The 23393-nt window shown below is 40.3% G+C and overlaps 1 protein-coding gene across 1 annotated transcript in view; it reads left to right on the top strand.

Moving 5' to 3' along the window:
* Positions 1–23393, top strand: part of HSPH1 (heat shock protein family H (Hsp110) member 1) — a 322955-nt gene that overhangs the window by 151745 nt on the left and 147817 nt on the right. The window contains exons 10-11 of the mRNA XM_044073239.1: positions 1810–1943; positions 2036–2238. Coding sequence (XP_043929174.1) covers positions 1810–1943; positions 2036–2238 — 337 coding nt within the window. The remainder of the gene's footprint in view (positions 1–1809; positions 1944–2035; positions 2239–23393) is intronic.

Below are 23393 nucleotides of genomic sequence, written 5' to 3' on the forward strand. Positions count from 1 at the left end.
TGACTGTTTTATTACCTGGCTTTACTGCCTCTGCTTTTTTCCAAGAACTTTATACTTCCATAATGTCACAAGGCTTAACTGTCCAGATTTTTGCAGAAAGTCTATATTTTACCTCACAGTTTTGGTTCTGTTCTGCATAAGTTTTGTGATTTTTTTTTTTTTATGGCAGATCATCTAGGAGTGAAGTTGTTAAATGAGTTAAACACTTTATATACTATAGAGAATGCATGCTGCTGCCAGACGTTATTCTTTTAACTTTCTAAGTGTGTACGAGCAATATTTTGGGTCATTGCCCCCCCCCCCCATTATTTTTTACTTTGTCCAGATTTCTTTTTCCTAGAGGTTGAGCGGTATGTGATGTTGGTGAGTCATTCCTCTGTGCTGCATACATCTGCTTCAGTGGGAATGGATGCAGCTCTAGACTGAACATCTCTGGTATCTGCAGACCTGTAGTCAGTGTTTGTCATATAGTAATGTGGTTGCTGCTCCTCAGAAAGCAGCTTCAAAGACTGCATTGGTGTCCATTCCCTGCACCTCCTCCAGGCACCTTGCTGTCTGTTCCTCATCTCATTCAGAAGTTCATAGATTATTACTAGGCTAACCACCCCAGAGGTCCTTTTTAAGCCTATCCATGATTCCCATTGTGTCTGACAAGTTTTTATACCCCTAGGGTGATTTTAAGGTGTATATGTAGGCTTGGACATGGGTGGTCAAGGAATTATTGGCTGCCTCAGTATACTAGAAGCATATGTGCCAAACTAGGGGTATATTTGTGATCCCCCACCCACTGTTCCAAGTTACACAAATGTCAAAAAAGATTAGTTAAAAAAAAATATTTAAAGTTTTTTTGTATCATTAGAAAGTAAGGGTGTTTTTTTCACAGGCTAAAATAATTTTGATTCTGCATTTTTGTTAAATTCAGAAATTATTAGAACAGGTAATTGTGCTCTATTGTCCTTCCCCCTTGCACTTGCCACATACTTAGCTGTTCTGTAGCCATTTCATTCATAGTATCATGGGGCAGTGGCTAATAGGAAACAGACTGTGTCATTCAAACAGCTGTCAGCCCCGCCTCCTTGGTATGCCCCTTCTTCTCCAGTATGCATTCTGCATGCTCACATACATGACGGCCTGCTGTGCCTTTCTGTGAGGGCGAGCATGTTCTCACACTCACTGTGAAGACTACTGCAGAATGTAACACTTTTCCCCAGCTGATATGCTGCAGGCCATATGCCTTCTCTGCAGTATGTACTGGCATGGCGGCCACTTGCTTTCATCCCTCCCTGACTGGTTCCTCCAGTGCCAAAGCCCCTACTTGATTTCTGATTGGGTTATAGTAAAGGCTTTATTCTTGTCTGCCATGGAACTGCACCAAGGTAGTTGTGTTGCGACTCATCTGACTGGCTTAACTTTTGGTGCTCCTGGTAATTCTTTTGTGGGCTGTGGATATTGTGGTGGATATCAAGACTCTGAAGGGTAGCTAGGATTTGATAAAACTACACAGCAGCTGTGCTTAGAGCTGAAGTCTCAAGCACTGAGTCTTGTTTTACTAGGCCAAATAAATTTTATGCTCTCACCTTGTTTGAGGTTAATACCTCTGGTATCCGATACAGTCAGTAATTGCAGTACAGGATTTAATTCTTGCAGCACTGTCAGGGCTCTCTTTCAGTAAAACATAGATTTAAAGATTGCTTTATAAAAATGCAGTGGTAACAACTTAGGCCAGACATACCTCTGTAAAGAGGTAAAAGATTTTTTTGATAATTTAAGTAAAGCCTATCTTTAAATTGATTTTTTTCCCCCTACTAGGTGCCATGAAGTGTTTAGCAGAGGTCATGCAGCCCCTTTCTCCAAAATCCTGACTTTCTACAGACATGCACCGTTTGAACTGGAAGCTTACTATTCTGACCCCAGCAGCCTGCCTTATCCTGAAGGAAAGATTGGTACGTTTGATACACATGAAACTTAAAGCAAGTGTCCAAGAAGGTGTTTAGGATGTTGCCCATTTGATGACTGACTTTTTCTTTTGTTTCAGGTCACTATACTGTTCAGAACATAGTGCCAAAGAATGGTGAAGTGTCAAAAGTTAAAGTCAAAGTCCGCATCAACACTCATGGTATTTTCAGTGTGACTGGTGCAGCCATTGTAGAGAAAGTGCAGATGAATGAAAATGAAACTGTTTTACCACCTGATCAGGCGTTACAGGCTGTGGACACCTCTGAGAATGTCGAAGATGAAGTAAGTAGTACGCTCACACTTTTTCATGTTTTCTACTGTAAAACATTTCAATCTTAATTCGCTATTAGACCATGTAGAATTTACAGACAGTAGTGAATTCATTGAGGATTATGTCCTGTGGTGGAGTCCGAGGGGAATGAGTCGTATTTAGTCTTACTGTAACATAATGTCTTACTTCATAATTGTAAGGCATTTGGTGCTAACATGGTTAATAGAAGAAAGTGTGCTACTGGAAATGGTTATTCTGTTTCTTATGCTTTTAGCAGTAGAATGCCACCATGTCTCTAGGCCCAAGTGAAAGAGGCTCTTGTCTTAAAAGCCACTTGTTGCAGGCACACATACTGATGCGTTAAAGTATGAAGATTCCCCGCTGTTATCACTGAGCTAGCAGTCCGGTGTTGTGCATTTATTAGGGAAGCATCTTTTGTAAGTTTAAACCCTGACCATTTGTACATGGTTAATTAACACTGAGGCCTCCTATAGGCTTTTTTAACAAGTATAACTTCGGTGTGACTTGTTATTAGTCCAGTGTTATATCCTACTTTTTTTCTCATTTCTTTTTGGCTGCCTGAGCTGAATTGCCAGGTGTACAAAGAAAACTTGATTTCTGCAGTAATCTGCTGTGACTGACCGGCATTGCTGTAGATACTAATCAGAAAAGAATGCTGTTAAGTGGAAACTCTCTTGCTGTACTCTGTTTATCACAGCAGATGCGTTTACATTATTTCTCTGACTACTGCATTCTATCCACATACTTATTTTGCTTTTGTTTTCCAGGTTTGTCCACCTGGGTTTAATCAAAAACCCCTTTCAGCTGAGGCCTGTGGAGAAAAACCTTCAACATATTACAAACATTTTTAGAGAAAAACCTTCAAAATATTACAAACATTTTTAAACAGACTTTCAGTGGTATATATGAGCAGATATTAGGCAATATACATTAACAGTTGCACATGCCTTTATTTCATATTAATGTAATTGTTACAGTGTCAAGTATTTAAGCATTTAGTAAATGTTGAACAGTAAGTATTTGAAGAGGTATATTATTGGGTCTTAATTTGAGAATAGAGCTTGTGATTAATTAGAAATTCATAGAAATGGAATTGAGGTCAGAAAATGTTAATATTGTGGCCAAGAGGTGGTGTAATAAGCAGGTGCAGAGGCAATTGTGTATGGCTGTCATAAGGTCTTTAACAGAAGTGTAGAAGTGGGGTGGCAAATCTTGTCACATAAAATGTATGTGCCTGGTAGATGCTAGTAAAACTATTCAGGTATTGGTGAAAGCTGTTAAGGGGCGTAGAGTTCTGAGTGAAGAGAAATGGTTTGTCGATATGGCAAGCTGAAAATTAGTGTCATTTATCCTGGAGATATGCAGGAGCATCCATTGATTGATTTGGTATAGTTGTGTTTTAAATTAGTTTACATTCTGAATGGATTTCAGTAGTAAAGGGATGTGGTTACATAGTTTAGCTACATGCTCTGAATATAGTGTCATTAGCAGTATTAGATGATTTGGCTGTAATGATTAGTGATTTGGATTTGGAGTCGGCATAGATAGAGCATAAAATTTAGTTGGGAGAGTAGTATTGTGTTAAGTTGTTTAGGACCGAGCATTTGTCTGGCTTATAGTGAAGTTTGTATACCAAATGAACCATGAAGCCTGGAATCCAGGACACTATAAAAATATTAGAACAAAAGTCCGTGTGTGATAGCCAGTATTTTAAACAAAAGTCCATTTATTGTGAGCAAAGGTTTAAGCGCTTTCATCTCAATGTAGAGACTTCATCAGAAACAATGAATTACTTTTAATTACACCTTTTATAAATCCTTAATGAATGACATCACACCTTCAATTAAAAACTTTTTAAACAAACATAGCCCTACAAATGAAGACTTAAAATTTTTTCCGACCCAAATGTATTAAATGCATACAAGTTAGTACATTTGGCAAGAAATAATTAAAAATTTGTATGAATATTGTGTCTTAAACTGATCGAATTAATATATTTAATAAATACTTAGTAAATACTGGTACAAAAGATATAAATAACAACATTAAGTCTGTTTAAAAACTCATAAATGAATTCATCATACACTACTTATTAAGTTCTGTCAGTGTTCTAAAAAATGAATGTATAAATATGTATTTAGTTTTTAAAAACATTGTTGAATTTCTTAAATAGCAAATGAATATATACTTTTTTATTTATATGTAATAATGTATATAAATGTCTCAAACCTAAACTTCACATACATCAAATATTGTTTGTCCTTTCAATAAGAAGAGGTGTTAATGACACTGTTTCATTCAGTCCTGGGGGAAACAGAGGCCAATCTGTACTGCCACTGGCTCTCCTTCTTTTTTAATAAATTTTTCGAACGGCGTGGGACTTCCGTTTCTTCAACCTAACTTGGGCAACCAGGTTAGGATGGTTCACAGCAGTCGCGAAACGGAGAAACAGGGTTTTCAAGAAGTTGTTGGCAGAAATGTGGATTGTAGTCGTTCTCATGGTACAAAAGATGTTATTAATGAATGTCGTGATGACTTGGGTCCTTCTCCAATTCTTATCGATTCAGGAAATACCTCCCATACAAACGACATTGTCCGACCTAAAACAGGTATTGTTTTCTTGCCTTTTAACAACAGTGAGAGACTTTCTAACCATCATTTGGTGGATAGAAACGATAAAAACGTTAAGAATGGTGGCGATGTAATGGGTTCTCGTTCAGGGACTATTTCCCAACAAGAAGCCACCAATAGATTCGACAAAATATTTTCTAAGAAATTCTGTTTTATTGCTAGTGAAAACTCCAACTCTAATGTTCAAAATGTGCAACAAAAGGACAAGGACTATGACAACGAGTCCTTAAAAGATTAAATTTTTTCCATGGAAAAGAGACTATTTAAATTTAAGAGTTTAGAAATTGATATTGCATATTTAAAACAATGTATTGAGTTAAAGATTGTGCCGCAAGGGCTTAGAATATTTAAGTTTCCCTTTGGGATAGAATATTCTGAGGATATCATGAATGATTTTTGTGATTATTTTAACGAAATTGGTCTGGGTCTTTTAAACAAAACAGTACATTATTATGAAATACAGAAAGAGAATGTTTTAAAACATGTTCAAAGTTTGGACAACATCATTAGAAATGATTTATTATTTTCCCATTACAGTACTATGTACTTTAAAATGCTGGATAAAGTGGAAAACAGATGTTTTAACATTTTTCAGAAGAAAAAAAGAAAAATTATTAGGGATCAGAAAAGCTATCAAGATAACGTTGCATATATAAATAAGAATCACAAACTATCTTACAACATGTCTAACAGAAATAAATTTATACACAAACAACAACAAAGACATGACAGTATGGGATATTCACCTAGATTCTCACCTACTTCCAGGGTTCATTATACAGAACAGATGGAAGAATGGGTGGAAGAAGGTAGGGAAACTCACAATTTAGATGATAGGGATTTTCCTATCCTCAGACGCTCAGAGAGACTGGCACAGCATTACAACAACAAAGGGGAGTACAACAGAACATACTACCCCCAGAAAAAGAACCAATATTCACACCAAATGCATGCATTTTAGAGTCTCATAATGACAATAGCTATACTGGGCCAATAGATCATATTGTATTTAAAAAAGATGGTTTTACCATCTATAACTATTCAGATTTAGTTATTACTGAGGATTATTTTTCTCTTTTTTTCTAAAGGAATTAAATTCATTCCCACTCATGCGGGTGACCTTGTAGAAAGTATAGAAGGTCTCAAGCTTTATGTAAGAAAATTAAATCTAAAGCTACTTTTTGAACCTACACAAGAGAATGTTACAAACTATACAGAAACTACAGACAAAATAAAAAAGAAGAGTATCTACAACCCACCATTACACCCTTTATTAGAAACCTATGAAAAATTAGTAATGGAAGATTTATACAAAGAATTCAAAGAGAACAGGAGGTTTGAGCATTACAACCTCACTAAAAATGAATTCAGGCTTCTAGGGGATCTTAGGAATGACCATAGCATTCGCATTATGGTTCCAGATAAAGGTGGGGGCATTGCCATTTTCAAAAGTGAAAACTATTCTAATGCCATGAAAACACTCTTGACTGATGAAAACACATACTGTCAAACTTCTATAAATCAAATAAATATTTCATACTCAAGAATTAATAGTCATTTGGAGGAATATTTATTAGAGGAGAGAATCAGTCCTAGTGAATATGACTTTCTTTTCACAAAATTTCCTAAGATTCCGGTATTTTTTGGGATACCAAAAATACACAAGGACATTTATATGCCTCCTTTAAGACCTATTGTGGCAGCCAAGGGATCGAAAATACATTCATTATCTGTATACATTGACTTTCACATACAACATGTGGTACAAAAGACCCCACACTTGTTAAAAGATTCTTGGGAATTTTTGAAAAGTATCAAGCAAGACTTATTTGATGACGACGTTTTATTTTTAACCATTGATGTAAAAGACCTGTTTACATGCATTCCCAAAAATGAAGGAATGAACCTGTTTGAAGAAGTACTTTTTAAACATTCAGATTTGGAAAATGATAAAATTTTATTAATATGTGAACTAATGAGTATAATTCTTGAGAACAATTTTTTAAGTTTTGAAGGGGAACTATACCAACAAGTCACTGGTGTCCCTATGGGTGCCAATTGTTCACCAGTGTATTCCAATTTGGTGCTATTAGGCTGGGAAACCCAGTTTGTTTTTAATGGACCTTTTTGGCCTCACATTAAATTATATCTCCGGTATTTGGATGATATTTTTATTATATGGGGGGGATGTAAAGAGGACATTATAAAATTTATAAATTACATTAATAACAGCACAACCTTTCTCTCCTTTACTTTTCAGTACAATAAGATGAATATTAATTACCTTGACACTTGTATATACAAGGATATATCTAAAAGACAGTTCAAATCTAAAATATTCAGGAAGAAAACATTCTGCAACGCCTATTTACATTTTGACAGTTGTCATCCTATGTCACAAAAAGTTAGTATTATAAAAGGGCAAGCTATAAGAATTGCTAGGATGAGTTCACATTTAGAAGATTTGGAATCAGAATTTATTGTGTTAAGGGAAATGTTTCTAGAGAGAGGATACCCTTTAGATTTGATTAATACTACTTTGCATAATATACACCAACAATGGGGTAAAAAATACATTCCCTTATTAGGCTCTGACGAAAGCAAAATAGTGGATAGGGCTAATAGTAAAAATTTTCATACTACTTGTGTTTTAACATACAACACAAAGACCCCTACCATTAGAAACATCTTCCAAAGAAATTGGAACATTTTTAGATCCAATGACGGCATACACAAAAAGTTGGGTAAAGGACCGGATTTTGTCAACAGAGTGGGTTTTAATATGAAACAACTTTTGGAATACAAAAGACCTTGTATCCATCAGAACAAACGGGGTACAAAAAAATGTGGAATGTGTAACTATTGCCCCTATATCTGTGTCGAACCCATGATTAGGTTAAACAATGTTATGAAAAGCAAAGTTTATTTACAAAATGGTAATTGCAACACCAAGGGAGTGGTCTACCTGGCTATATGTTGTACCTGCCAACAATTCTATGTAGGCAAGACTGAAAGATCATTTAAGAACAGGATATATGAACATTTAAATGATATAAAGAATAAAAAGAACACCAATTCTTTATATAAACATAGTACATCCTGTCCAGAATTTAGGAAATTTACATTTGGTATTTTGGATACTGTTATAATAGACACCAGAGGGGGGGACTGGAAAAATTTATTAAAAAAGGAGAGCCAGTGGCATTACAGATTGGCCTCTGTTTCCCCCAGGACTGAATGAAACAGTGTCATTAACACCTCTTCTTATTGAAAGGGCAAACAATATTTGATGTATGTGAAGTTTAGGTTTGAGACATTTATATACATTATTACATATAAATAAAAAAGTATATATTCATTTGCTATTTAAGAAATTCAACAATGTTTTTAAAAACTAAATACATATTTATACATTCATTTTTTAGAACACTGACAGAACTTAATAAGTAGTGTATGATGAATTCATTTATGAGTTTTTAAACAGACTTAATGTTGTTATTTATATCTTTTGTACCAGTATTTACTAAGTATGTATTAAATATATTAATTCGATCAGTTTAAGACACAATATTCATACAAATTTTTAATTATTCTTGCCAAATGTACTAACTTGTATGCATTTAATACATTTGGGTCGAAAAAAATTTTAAGTCTTCATTTGTAGGGCTATGTTTGTTTAAAAAGGTTTTAATTGAAGGTGTGATGTCATTCATTAAGGATTTATAAAAGGTGTAATTAAAAGTAATTCATGGTTTCTGATGAAGTCTCTACATTGAGATGAAAGCGCTTAAACCTTTGTTCACAATAAATGGACTTTTGTTTAAAATACTGGCTATCACACACGGACTTTTGTTCTAATATTTTTATAGTGTCCTGGATTCCAGGCTTCATGGTTCATTTGGTATATTAATCAACAGTTTGGCTGGCTATTTTTTGTCTTTTGTTTATAGTGAAGTTTGTATGTTTTAATTAGCTGAGAAAGATCAGCTATGCGATGTGGTATTTCTACCTACCGTAATTCTCTTGAGTGCCAAGCAGTGGTGTGTTCTCTTATGGTTTACTGCAAATATGGTTGTTTCATTTTAATGTTACTTAGGTTTGGAAAGTTGAGATTTGAAGGTTAGTGAAGATTGGAATAACATAGAGGAAACATGGCAGTAAAAAATTAAATGTTATATGTCTTCAGGCTCTTCAGTGAGGTAGATTTCTACCTTTTAATTTCTCTAAGTCCTTTGGGTTTCTAATACCATGACGAGAATGGACCCCATTTCTAAGTCAAAGTATAATAAAAGTTCATGAAATTAGTATTGTTTCAATCTGTGATGTTAGCAAGAAGTGCTCTTCATAGCACCTGCAGTGTGTCCAGTATTGACTCCTGCAATTCATACTGAGTTGCGTGTCTGTAACATATCCAAGTACGATTGTAGTGTCTTTCTTTATAAGACCCGTTGTTCCTACTACTATTGGAACTGTCTGGGTATCTTTCAACATTGCCCTCATTTTTGCCTGCAAATCCTGGTATTTTATGACTGTGTCTCTCTGTATGCAAGAAACTGTAGTCACTGGGTGTGGCAGTTTCAATGATCAATGCTACTTTTGTCTTCTTTTCTTGGACTACTATATCTGATTTTCTCCCAACTATTTTTTGAACTGTTGGTAATGGGTGATCCTTTGTGATATAAACTTCACTTTCTTTAGTGCTGTGTGGCTTATGTTTCCAGTGTTTTTTTAGCTACTTCAGTATTATAATATTTGCCCCAATGCAATGGTCTTCCCACATTATTATGCCTTTCAGTATACTCCCATTAATACAGCACACCTAGCAACAAGATGCATGACTGTTTCCAATTCCGTTTTCCAAAATGTACATTTGTCTTTCTCCCACATGTTCGATGGACTATGTAAACCAGTGTGCACGTAGTCCACTGTCTTGGGCCGCCAAGATTAACCTTTTATCTTTTGGTTTAAATTTATCTCTCCTTGACCATTCTTGGATTCGATCCTGATCAGCATAAGTTTGTTCAGTATTTTCTGTACTTGCAGCTATATTTATGCATTTTCCACATTTCATGCCTTCTCATCTGATCCTTCAGCTTATGTTATTTCTTTTGTTTTCTGGCACATTTAGTTATTGCCTGCTTTTTACATACTTCTGCTTTGATATCCATTCTCATATGCTACCGATATGCATCTGCTAGACTAAGCTGGAACGTCATTTAAGACTCATTCCCAGCATATTTTAAAACTTTCACTATGTTTGGGTTTTGTGAGGTCAGCAGACATGTATGCAGTCCTATGATTGTAGATGTATATGCATGCAATCAATTTTGAGGAGGCCCATACCTCCTTCAGAAAGAGGAATATATAGTCTTGATATACACTGATGTTTGTAAATTATTTGATAAACATGAAGCATCCTTCTTATTTTCTTGTCCAACCGATCAGACACCTTTTTGTGCACATCATTCACTCCAAAACTGTAAGTTAGGACAAGAAGAGCAAATTGGATTATAGCGTGGATTTTGTTCCTAGATGTCAGTGCCGTTTCCAAGTTTAGTTTTCTAAAATTTTCCTTATTTTATTCGCATTTGTTCATGTTTTATTGATTCTTTATCAATTCCCAAATATTTATACACTCCCTCTTGCTCCAGATTTTTATTTTTTATAATGCACTTTTAACCACTTATGATACATGGTGGTCATATATGATGACATAAGAATACACAAAACTTAGGTAGCTCAAAAAAAATGGGCACAATCTGAGCCAGGTTAAAAAAAAAAAAAAAAAAAAAAAAGCACTCCTTAGAAAAATACGGTCTTAAAGGAAACAACATTACTTTAATAACAGAGAGCAAGCTTTCACACACGGATGCTTTTTCAGGTATAAGTAATAGTAAAACGAGTAAGTGAAGTATATATATTTGATGTTGTCAATCTTCATTCTATCCTCAGTGAGCAAGTTCGGATCCAATCCATTGGATTCGACTCAGCCGATACTAAAGCTCGCAGCCACAAGATCTCTTGAGTTCTCCCTTAACCCACAATGCACTTGCCAAATTACCTCAGACCTTTTTTGCTGCTTCTAACTATTGGATGTGGTCTACCAGTTTTTCTCAAGCTGTATTAGATAAGTGAAGTTTTTTGTTCATAATTCTTTCTATTAAGTAGTTTCTTTAGTTTTAACCTTTAGTTTTTTGTGATTAGCATCTCCGCTGTTTTTCTCCCTTGCCCTTATGACTTTTTTGTAAATTTGTACATACCAGTGTTGGTATTCCCTTGCCTCATTTTCTGTGGTTCTGGTGTCTTCAGAGTGTTGTAACTTTTTTCCCTTTTGCGGCTGCTGCTGTCTTTCTTCTTGTTTCCTTCTCATACTTGGCACTGCTAGATACTATCAGTATTATCTCCCTTCCCTTATGATCTGGCCCTGTTCCGTCATTGCATTGATGGTAGTGGTTACTTTTTCTATTTTGGGTTGCCTTTATATGAGAGTGTTTATGTACTATTATTGTTTGACTTGCATATTGCAAGATTGACAATCTGTGGGTTTCAAGAAATGCTGCAAATGAGGGCATACGTTGCCGCTCTCGGATGCACACACGCTTTCTGTGTACTGCTTGGTGCCATTACACTTGCAGGAAGATTGTTCAATTTGCCACAGATTTAAACTGCGAGCTTTAACAGAGCATAAAACTAAATTGATATTAAAAGGTCTCCTCCCTTCCTCTTTTGGAGAAGCCATGTCCCAGCCTCCAAAATCAAAGCTTTCACTTCCTCAAAATCTTCCTCAGTCTCTTCACAGAAAAGAAATGCTAAACATCCAGTTTCAACCCCCAGATCAGGAAAAAATGAGAATTCAGGATCTGACTGCTTCCTTGGATCCTATGATTTCCAAATTGACTATTACAGATCCAGCACAGAAGGAAAAAAATAATCATTGGATTAGACAGAACCTTTGGAGAGACTATATTGCCCTTGTACTTAGATATTCTTTCAGTGGACCCAGTTCCTGACGAGCTTCCATCATCTTTTTTTTGCAGAGACCATCATCCCCCTCCAGTTACTCTACTTTTTCTTCCAGAAGGCTGACAGAAGATGTGGGGAGAGTGATGAGGAAGATCATTTCAGCACAGGGGTAGATTGTTTTTTCATCTGCGTCTACCCCTCTGGGTTAGGTTATCTGACTTTTCACCACACCACCCCTGCAAGTTCCTCCTCTAACACTATCTGTTGCCGTAAGAGTTTCAGGATCCCAGTTGTCTGGATCCATCAGTTTCTGATCCGAGGATCTCATATCTTCAGATCAGACATAATCTCTGAGACCTCTGATCTTTTTAGATCTGCAGAGCTCTTGGAGCTGAAGCCTGCCTGCCGGATCCAAGGTGCAGCATTCAACTCTGAAGTTTTTAGAGCCACTGGACAGTTCGGTCTGGCTTCCTCCTAAGGGTAGGTGCCAATGGATGGGGGAGAGGGGATGATTTGTTGAGGGGGAAGAGTCCACACACTCACCTCCTGAAGATGTTCCCTTGGGAGACATATTTAAAAATCCTTAAACAGAAAAGTGGCTGGACATCCTCCAACCTTATGTTGGAGGAATCTATTCTCCTAGAGACTTTTGGTACAGGACCCTGCACTTCCTGGGTGACTCCGAGCCGCCCACCATTGAGCTCGTTGATATTATCGCTAGGTGTGGAAGGAGCCTGACTGCATAGAACCCATGCCTCAGAGACCAGACAGGATAATGACACCACCTACAGACAGTTTTGGGAGAAAGGGATTCCAGTTGATGCCATGGTTGTTGCGGCGGCCACAAAGAAAGAAATAGCCGACGAACGTTCCACTGTCCACCCCCCCATACAAGGAGTTACATGCTATGGACAGACTGGGCAAGCATGTCTTTCCTTCAGCGGCCTTTTCCTTGCAGTCGCTGAACTATTTGGCACATTTTATTAGACTTCAGAGAGATTTAACCAAGGAATTATCAAATACTCTGTCAGGAGCTGTCTGAAGACGTGCAAGATTTGGTAACTTTTCTGTTGGCAACCCTACAGTCAATATCCAATAGTTCCAAGAGGTTAGTTTCCAGCATAGTGGAAGGGACCTAAACAGCTGCAGGCTCAGGCATTTCCATGAGGAGGCATGTGTGGATGAGATGGGGAGATTTGTTTAAGTCCAAGTTCATCAATGCTCCCTTTGACCGAACTAACCTTTATGCCCCTAAGATATAAGAAACCGATGTCCAGGTGTGAAAAGGATGGAAAGACCTTGACCGCCATGGGCATGCATTTTTGGCCCCCCCCCCCAAAAAAAAAGATCCCAGTCCAAGAATCAGTGGAGTGGCCTGAAAATGTGGTCCCAAAAGTCCCAAGGTCTGTTCCATGTCAAGGAAGTGATGCCAGGGGCAGAGGGGGGAACTCCAATGGACGTAATTATCCTTGTGGTGTAAGTGACCTGCAGAAACCTGGGTTCACAAAGCTTTCTTTGATAAACCCTACCAGGGAAGCTGAATGGATGCTGAACTGTCCATCTCTGGAGACACTTGGAGGAGATTTATCCCTGCACCAGAGAGCCTGGCTAGACTTAAAAGATACTTGTGTGCAGAGGATTATATCCAGAGGTTATATAATTTTCCCTACCTCCAAATTCCCAGAAAAATCCCTGATATTCCACCCAGTCGAAGGGATCAAGCAGCAATTCACATTCAAAAGTGGCTAGAAAAAATAGTTATCCAAGAGGTCCTACCAGACCAGATAGGATCTGGAACTTACTCAAGGTTTTTTTAGTGCCGAGGAAGACAAGGGACTGGAGACCAATTCTGGATCTCCTGTAGCTAAACAGATCTGTTCAAACCAAGTTCTGGATGTTCACAGCTCAGTCTGTTCTCCCTTTTCTAGGCAAGGACGACTGGACATGCTTGACAGATCTTCAGGATGCCTACTATCAAATAAAAATGAACAGGCGATACAGAAAGTACCTAAGCTTCTGGCTGGGAGCCAGTCACTACCAATTCAGAGTACTGCCCTAAGGACTCACCACAGCCCCAAGGTGTTCACCAAATGTATGGCAGTATTAGCAGCTTACCTTAGACTGCAGGGATTCCAGATGTGTCCCTACCTGGATGACTGGCTCATTAATGCTCCGACCAGGCATCAACTCATACATGCAAGAGATCAGGTTCTCTCAGGTTCTCCACACCAGTGCTCTCCTAGGAACAATCATAAACGTCAACAAATCACAACTTCAACCAACTCGGACATAGGAATTTATTGGAGCACTGCTCGATGCAAAGACTGCCATTGTTTTCTTTCCACCACATCAAGTTCAAACCGTAAGGTCACAGGTCAAGAAGTTTGAAGAGAACCTATCCATCTCAACTCGCGCAGTTGTCAGACCTCTAGGCCTTATGGTGGCAGCGATAGCCTTAATCCTTTTGGCCAGGTTTTTCATGCAGATTCTCCAGTGGATGTTGGCTACTCAGTGGTCATTCTTCCATCAGTCAGTGTCATATCAGATAAAAATTACAGCACTTCAGAAGAGATCTCTACTGGTGTATCCAGTCCGATGAACTGCTTCTTTGCTGTCCCTTCATTCCTCAACAGCCCAAGTCCATAGTGACCAGAAATGCTTTCCAGATAGGGTGGGGGGGGCATTATCTCAGGAAGACAGTCGAGGGTACTTGGTCCTCCCGAAGAGGCCAGTTTGCATATAAATGTCCTAGAAATGAGAGCACTGTTTTCGGCATTGCAAGTTTTTCCAAGATGTTCTTCCCTTTTGGGAGGATTGCAATTCAAACGGACAATATGTCAGTTGTCTAGTACATCAACAAACAGGAGGGATCCAAATCTTACCCATTATGTTGAAGTGCTCGGGGGCTGACAGCGGACAATCTCTTCGACAGCTTTTTTTTTGGCGATGCACATTCCGGGGAGATCAACGTGATTGCAGACAAACTGAGCAGGTGCATTCTTCTTCCACAAGTGGCCCCTCAATGAGAAAGTGATGGACGACATTTTCCATCAGTGGGTCTAGCCATGCTGTGATCTTTTTGCCTTTCCGCTAGCCCCCCCGGGTCTCCTTTATGCTTTCCCACAACCCCATTGATTGCAAAATTTCTGCAAAAAGCTGCCAGGTCGAAGAGCACAGTGATCCTCATTGCCCCCTATTGGCCTTGGCAATTTTGGTATGTCCTATTCGAGGTTGCAGTATTCTTTACATATGGGTTGTATTTCGCCCTATGACCCGATATCCAACCAGTATATAAAAGCTTTTAGCCACTGCCAGTACATAAGACATCAAATGTCTGCTTTGACAGTGTCAGCCATAAAAGGAAGTCCGCATGTACCATCCTGAGAACTTTTCTGCTGCCAGTCTAAAGGTTGACTCCTGCGTACAATCTGCATTCAAATTTTGTGTGCGTCAACTACCATCTTCAGATAAGTGCCCCACTGGACAAATGTCTGTTTTTGTTCATGTCATCCAAGAAGGGCAAGTGTAGGTGTGGAAAGCAGATTCCATATAAAGATAGTCACGATCTCTGTCTTTTCTACCGATTCTGTTCCATTTGTCAGGCCTTTGTGTCCAAGACTTTGCATAGCCAGCTTTTGGCTCTTAATCTGTATCTTGAGAATCAGTGGCTTAAACGTCTGGCTAAAGACATTATGGAGGGTTCCAGGGATCCTTCGGCTGAGCCGAGTTCGAAGAAGGTGAGTAAGCAGAAACTTGAATCCTCTTCTGCTGCGCCTTCTACCTCGGACATACCCCTTGAGGTCTGTGAAGACTCACTGGTACTGTCGGACGTTGGGTCTCTTTCTTTGGCAAGTACCTTTGTAGAAGCTGGCAAGAGAGTGGATCCCAGCATGTGCAATGCTATTCAGATGTCTGTTTCAGTTGACATGAAACCATGGCTTGTTGCGCTGGAGGACTCCGGCGATGTCTCCGCTGCTGCAACTAGGGATCCTTCTTTAATTACGTCAGCCGTTAGGCCTGCATGTTGGGTTTCTGTTCTTTGACCCCCTCTCACAGAAAGGCACGTGAAGAAGAAACAAACGACAAAAATCCCTTCTTCTCCTCAGTCGGAGTGGGATGCCTTTTCCCATGTTTTGATTAAGGCCTTGAAGCCTACTTCCTCTCTTCCACAGCCTTCTTTCACTTCTTCTCCAGTTCAGGCTGCCGGGTCTCAGGGGCTTGACTCTGATTCTGAGGATTCTTCCTCAGATGATGACTCCCTGGCATACTCCACCCAAATTACTTCACCTCTGGAATATGCATCCCCTGAGGAGAAATCCAATGGAGGGGATTTCCCCACAAAAAGAAATTTCCTTTAGAGAGACTATTAATAAAATGAAGTTCTCCTCCAAATGGGATTTCTTCCAGATTTCTGAAGAACAGAGGAGGTATGACCTCCTTCAGATGGAGGTTCCCTATCCTTCTGCAGTTCATCCAGTCCTTCCAGCTTTCCTTGATGCACTTGCTTCCTCTTCTAAAGCGAAGGATTCTCAGGCCCCCACTCCCAAGAAGCTTGACATATATAAGGTACCAGATGACCGCAAGATTCTCTGTAAGTGTCCCTCTGCAGATCCAGCTGTGGTCTCCATAGCTTTAGATACGTCTTCCCAGTTATCTCCTTCTGCCAAGCTTCTTCCATCTGATAAAGAGAGCAAGATTCTTGAGAGACTGGGTAAAAAGGTGTATATCTCTTCCACTTTAGCTGTTAGAGCTATCACCTACCAGACTCTCATGTCTAGGTACTCCTTAGCTTTGCTTTCTCAAGCTTCACAGGCCTTGCCTTCTTTGCCATACCCTGAGAATAAAACACAGGTTCTATCACGTTTGGCTGCATCCTCCAAAGTAGCTAGACATTCCATTAAGTCCAGTTGTGATGCTGTTGATACATCATCTACAGCTGCTGCTTCTGCTTCTGTATTTAGGCATTCATGACTGAGACTTCATTACTAGATGATATTTAGGCAAAGTTACTAGATGCTCCTTTGGACAAGTCTGCCCTTTTTGACTCTGCAGCTGCAGACTTATTTAAGGCTCTGCAAGAAAAAAGGAAGGAACTTCAAGACCTCAAACACCTGTTTGTTTCTCTGGTCCCTAAATTTCATAGTAACTTCCCTGTAGAGACCTGTTTTGTTAGGAGACCTGCTTATTCCTCCTCTCCTTCCTCTTCTGCTCCTAGGTCTAAGAAGTCTACTAGAAGACCCTCTCAGCTGAAAACCTCTTCTTTAGTCCCTTCTTCTCAGCAGTCCTTTCAGGTCAGACCCAGTTCTTTCGACTACCAGCTTTCCCTTCCAAGTCATACACCTCTTTCTCTTCGCCTTTCTCTTTCTTTTCCAGCCTGGACAAAGATCACTCTGTCGGGATCCTATCCATTATCCTAAAAATCTATTTTATAACTTGGAAGAATTCCCTTCATGGGAATTCCACAGTCCCCCTCCAATCAGTTGCATCTGCTTAAAGAACTCCTTTCACAACTGATATGTCAAGGCACCATTCAGACTGTACCTTTGGATCAGAGAGGCAAGGGTTTCTACTCAAGAATGTTCCTGGTCCCAAGAAATGATGGCCCTTGGAGACCAATTCTAGATCTGTCCCACTTGAACACTTTCCTGCTAGTACCTTCTTTGCAGATGCTGTCCCTGCAGATGCTCTTTCCCCTCATTTCATGTGTGTCTTTCATGGCTTCTTTGGATCTCAAAGATGCTTATCTACATATCCCCATCCATCCTCAATACAGGAAATGTTTATGTTTCTTTGTGGGTTCTTTGCACTATCAGTTTTCTGCCTTGACTTTTGGTCTTTCCATTACCTCAAGAGTATTCACAAAGTGCCTGGCCCCTGCCATTGCCTTCTTGAGGGTCCAGGGTGTTCAGGTTTATCCTTACCTGGACTATCTTCCCTTCCTAGCAAACAACACAGATCACTTGCCTCAAAATTTATGGAAGGCCATTCATCTCCTTCAAAGCTTGGGTTTCACAATAAATTTCACAAAATCCAGTTTGACTCCATCTCAGGATCCCATCTTCTTGGGATGCAGGTTCAGGACAGACTTGATAAGAGTGTTGCTACCAACAGACAAGGTTCAATCTCTCACTTGTTTCATAGATATCCTTCTGACTCTTCATTCCATGTCAGCCAGGGATTTCCTAAGGCTGCTAGGATTCATGGCTTCCACAGTTCCCATGTTAAACCTTTGCAAAACTCCATAAGATTTCAGTGGTTTCTAAAGACTACCTGGACCCAGTATGATCATCCACTAGATGTTATGATTCCTCTTCTTCCCTGCCCTAAAACAGTGCTCTTCTGATGGATTCAGCAGCTCTCTCTGAATCCAGGCCTCTTTCTTCTTTTGCCTCAGCATTCTCAACAGGTTTTCACAGAAGCTTCAGCCATGGGTGGGGGGAGGTGCAACCTTTGCTTTCAGGAAGGTTTGGGGTCTTTGGTCTCCATCTGAAAAGAGGGAGCACATCAAAAGCAGAGAAAGGAGAGCTCTGCTTCTAGCTTTGCAGTCTTTCCATTCTCTTCCAACCAGGTCCTCTGAAGATCTTTACAGACAACACCACTGTCCTCTGGTACATTAACAGGGGGGCAGCAAGCTAGCTATCAAGGCATGGGAATTGGCCATTCAGTACAAGGTCACTCTTCATGCTGTTTACCTACCCTCTACTCAAAACTGTGTGGCAGATGCATTAAGCAGGTCAATGACAAACTCCCATAAATGGATGCTTCACAGGGATGTGTTCCTGGACCTGGTTCATCAGTGGGGAACGCCACATCTGGATCTATTTGCCTCCCCTCAAAACAGACAGTTTCCTCTCTTTTGTGCCAGGATTCCACATCCTTTGGCTTGGATGGTGGACACACCCTGTCTTTCTCCTGCAAAGGATGTTTCTTTATGCATTCCCCCCATTCTTATACAGAAGGGCATGCTGAAGATTCAGCAGGACAAACTGAAAATCTTGTTGGTGACTCCCTTTTGGCCAAGACCGCATTGGTTTGTTCTTCTGTGGTTAGCCAAGGACCCATTACCACAACATACCTCACCAGGTGGATCTGCTCACACAGGACAAGGGGTCCTTACTTCATTCACATCTGTCAACATTACAGCTGACCTTGTGGGTGATCAACTTCTGATCCCTTTCAGGTACCTTTACTGTCAAGACATGCCTGGGGTTTTGCAGAAGGCCAGGAAACCCAATGCAAGAAAGTGTTGTATTTCCAAATGGAGAAGAATTTCTATCTGGTGCTTTAAAAGAAGTTTAGATCCACTCTCTGTGGACATTCCAGTAGTACTCTTACCTGTGTGAACTACTTAAAAGTGGCCTATTTTCTTCAGTGAAAGTCCACTGCTGTGCTCTTTCTGCTTGTCTGACACTATCGCCTCCTTTAGCTTCCAGATTGGAGGTTAGACTTTTCCTTAAAAGTGTCCTACATATTAAGCCTCCAAGGAAACTAGTTCCTTCTCCGTAGGACCTTAATTACATCTTAGAAAAGCTGACTCTGCCTCCCTTTCAGCCCTCAAGTTCTGCTTCTCTGAAGTTTTGCACTTGGAAGACTGTGCTTCTGGTTGCTGTGACTTCTGCTAGGAGGGCATCTGAGATGCAGGCTTTTGACATCTCCACCTTTCTTGGTTTTCCGCAAGGACAGAGTTTCCTTGTGAATCTACCTTTCTTTTATGCCTAAGGTGGTGAATGACTTGTCTCTTAATCAATCCATCCAATTGCCTACCTTTTTCCTTCTCCTCAGTCTGCTAGTGAAAAATAAATTGCATACACTAAATGTGCATAGGCCACTTGCCTTTAGTCTTGTCCAAGTAAAATCTATCAGAAAGTCAGATCAGCTTTTTTGTGTCCTTTCATCCCAGGGCTCTGGGTTTACTGGTTTCTAAACAAACTATTTCATCTTGGATTTCAGAGGCCCATTGTGTTTTTCTATGATTTCCATGGTAAGTCATTACCTACTTCTGTCAGCGTCCATTCCACTAGATCTGTGACTTCTTCGGGAGCTTTCTTTAAAGGTCTGGATACCAGTTCCATTTTGGAGGCTGCTACTCGGTCCTCTGTGCACACCTTTACCAAACATTACAAGTTGGACTCTATTTCTAGGTCCAAAGCAGGGTTTGCTAGGGCTATTCTTCATGGGTTTGTGGAGAATCCTTCCTTGCAGCCTTCCTCTGTTTCTTCCATCTCCCAGGGTCCCAATTAAGCTATGGCACTCTCCGATATGTAAAGAGTACTGCAGTATTGAATAGAAGGACATAGAATAGTTGTGTCAAATGTTTCCATAATCATAGATGTCCTTTCTGTGTTACAGTATTCTGTCCTACCTGCTGTCTCCCTGCAGCATGTCACACTTACTTGGATGACTTATTGTTTTTCTTAGGACACTTGTTCCTCATGGGGCATTCTTGTTCTAAGGATGTTATGTGCAGATGCCCTTTTATGGCTGACATTGTCAAAGCAGACGTGTGATGTCCCATGTACTGGCAGTGGCTAAAAGCTTTCATATACTGGTCAGACATCTGGTCGTAGTATCTAAAAGCTTTCATATACTGGTCAGACATCTGGTCATAGGACAGAATACAATCTATATGTAAAGAATACTGCAACATCGAAGAGAAGGACATCTATGGTTATGGTAAGATTTTACACAACTATTCTTTCCCTTCCTATGGCCCCACCTGGTTCAACCACCATGGAACCTATACCCAACTCTGGACTACCTGTCTCACCTGATGGGCATGTCAAACCTGAGTGTAGCAAACCTCAAGCTGACTGCTTGGCTTCTCCATTTCTCTTAACAGCCAATCTATGCTTTCATCTCCTGTCCGGCATACAATTTTGTCTTCCCATAAACCCTTGACAAGTAAAACATATTCGACTAAATGGAAAATGTTGCCCATTGGGCTCAATCTCAGCTCCCATTAATCACATTTTAGATTTCCTTGCTCACCCTTTTCAAAACAGTGCCAGTACCTCAGCCATTAGAGTACAGCTAGTAGCAATTTCAAGTTACCATAAAGGATTGAATGGGCGCATACATAGCTTCTCACAAATTGAGCAAGACCTTCTTAAAAGGGACACTTTTATAGACCCTACACCTCCATGGGACTTGAATTTGATGCTTCAGTCCCTCACAGAACCTCCCTTTGAACCAGCAGCTACACATGACCTTAAATATATTTTAAGGAAAACAATTTTCTTTATTGCCATTACTTCCACAAGAAGAATTTCTGAGATCCAAGCACGGTCTTCTAAATCCCCTTACTTGGTTTTCCACAAACATAGTATGACCTTAACATTCCAACACATCCTTTCTTCCAATGTGGTGTCAGAATCCAACATCGGTAGTACTATAAATTTGCCAGTGTATTATTTGCCAGTGTATTTTCCTAAGTGTACCAACAAAGGAGAATATCATTTACTGTATGTTCATAGACAACTGCGATTCTATCTGTATAGAACAGAAAAAAAAAATCAGGATAGCAGACCAACTCTTTATCTCCTTCCCTGGACCAAAATTGGGAAAATCAGATCTGATGTCAATCTTCACGTAATTCTTGACTTTGAGTTCAGTTCCATATCTCAGAGCTGTTGTTCCAGCTTGCACTTTCCAAAAAACTCTCAAGCTCAGCTGTACCCATGATGCTCCTCTCAGGATTACCTCAGATCACGTTTGCTGATTTTAGTGCCAAACACGTTTCTTTCCTGTCAGCACTCGAGTGAGGGCATTTCTTAAAACTGTAAGTGCTTTTTCTTTAAAAAACCTTTGTTTCTTTCTATATCTCTTTCTCGTACCCTGCTCCACTCTGGGCTCTTCCTAACGCTTTTATTTTTATTCTAAAAACTACCATTGTTGGTCATCCCTCTGTCTTTCTACTTAGCCGGTTCTACCAAAATGGTAAACCTTTCATACTGTTGGTACTTTTCCAACTAACTTTAAAAAAAAAAGTCTAACTTGTCTCATCTTAATTTTAGTTCTTGTGTGTTTGTGTGTTTGTGTTATAACAGACCTGTCCAGGGCTACTTCTGGCTGCAAGAGATGCTAGAGTTGTGAGAGAAAATTGCTAAACTCTCTTGAAGGACACTCCTTGTGTGTAAATTGCTAAACTCTCTTGAAGGACACTCCTTGTGTGTCTACTGCTTGGGCCCAGTGCACCTTCAAGAAGATTGTGCCATTTGTCATGGCTTCAGTTACTAGGCCCTTGTGGAAAGAAACAACAAATTAATATTAGAGTCTTATTAAGTCTGATTTTGATGAGGCCATATTAGCTTCTTTCAAATCTAAGTCTGATATTATCTCCCCTTCTACTTTTTCGTCTTCCAGTGAGCACACAGAATCTAAGAGGAGCTGGTCGGTTCAGACAGTCTCGGTGACATCACCGACTAAGATATCCAAGTCCCTGGTTCCCATAGTGTCCACGGAACCCAACGGGCAAGTACTTTAAAACCCTCAGTGCCTGACCCTGCACCGAGTACTGTTTTCAGTCATAACGACTTCAGTGCCTCTTAAACCCTTGGTTCCACCTGCTTTGGAACTGAAGGAGTTTTCCTTTACAGACAGGCCCTGGACAAGATACTCCCCATCTATAGACCCCTTTTCAAAACTATCTTAAAGCCCTTTCTTGGAGAAACCTCAGTCCCCATAAGTCTCTTAGGTCCATTCCACCAAGAACCTCATGGAGTCTGATGTTTTGAGGCTGGTGGACCAGCACCTTGTGGCAAGGGGATTGCCCACTTCCACAGTTCCTAGTCTTCCTGGGTCTGGAACTGTACCCATCTCCATCTGCCTTTGTTCCTCCTCTGACTCCAACTGAGCCTTCAGAGTTCCCGGCCCTGACAGTCCTGGTTCTAACTGTCTTGGTGCCAATCAGATCATTTCTGGCACCGATAACTACTCTGAGCCTGAGCTCTTCTGTTCTTTGTGATCCGGAGACCTCTTGGGGACAAAACTTCACTGTTGGTTCCAGGGAGCGTGGTTCCACTTCGGGGTTTTTGGAGCCGTCCATGCTTCTCAAGGATTCGGCATGTATTGACTCTACTCCAGCTTCGGCCACAGAGGCAGCTTCCTCGGTGATAGCAGGGGGAGGAACCACGGTTCCGAGGGAGTCTAACTCAGTTCTGGGCTCCCACCCCAGTAAGGGAGGGCCTGCTTTCCAGGCCATTGAGAGGGCCTTGTTGCACTGCAGGCTCACAGCCGGTACCACTGTTGTCGGGCCAGCTTCCCTCCCCTTCCCCTCGCCCAGAGCTACCTCCAGCCTCTGCCCTGCGACAGCAGGCACAAAAATCTTGGGATTCAGCTACAGTGGTTGCGTCCTTTTCAGACACCTCCCCGGCCCATCCCACCAAGGAGGTGCCCCTGACGAGTCAGTATAAGAGGAAGCACTTGGACTCCCCTGAAGAGTCTTACACAGAAGATACTGATGTTGATGAAGGGGAGGGTTACCCAAGGTCACCCCCGGGTGATGTCTCATTTGGAGACATAAATCCTGAAACAAAGGGGTGGCTAGAATCCC

This window comes from Protopterus annectens, chromosome 5.part1 (genome assembly GCF_019279795.1).
Source record: "Protopterus annectens isolate FY-2018-M chromosome 5.part1, PAN1.0, whole genome shotgun sequence".
NCBI classification, from domain to species: Eukaryota; Metazoa; Chordata; order Ceratodontiformes; family Protopteridae; genus Protopterus; species Protopterus annectens.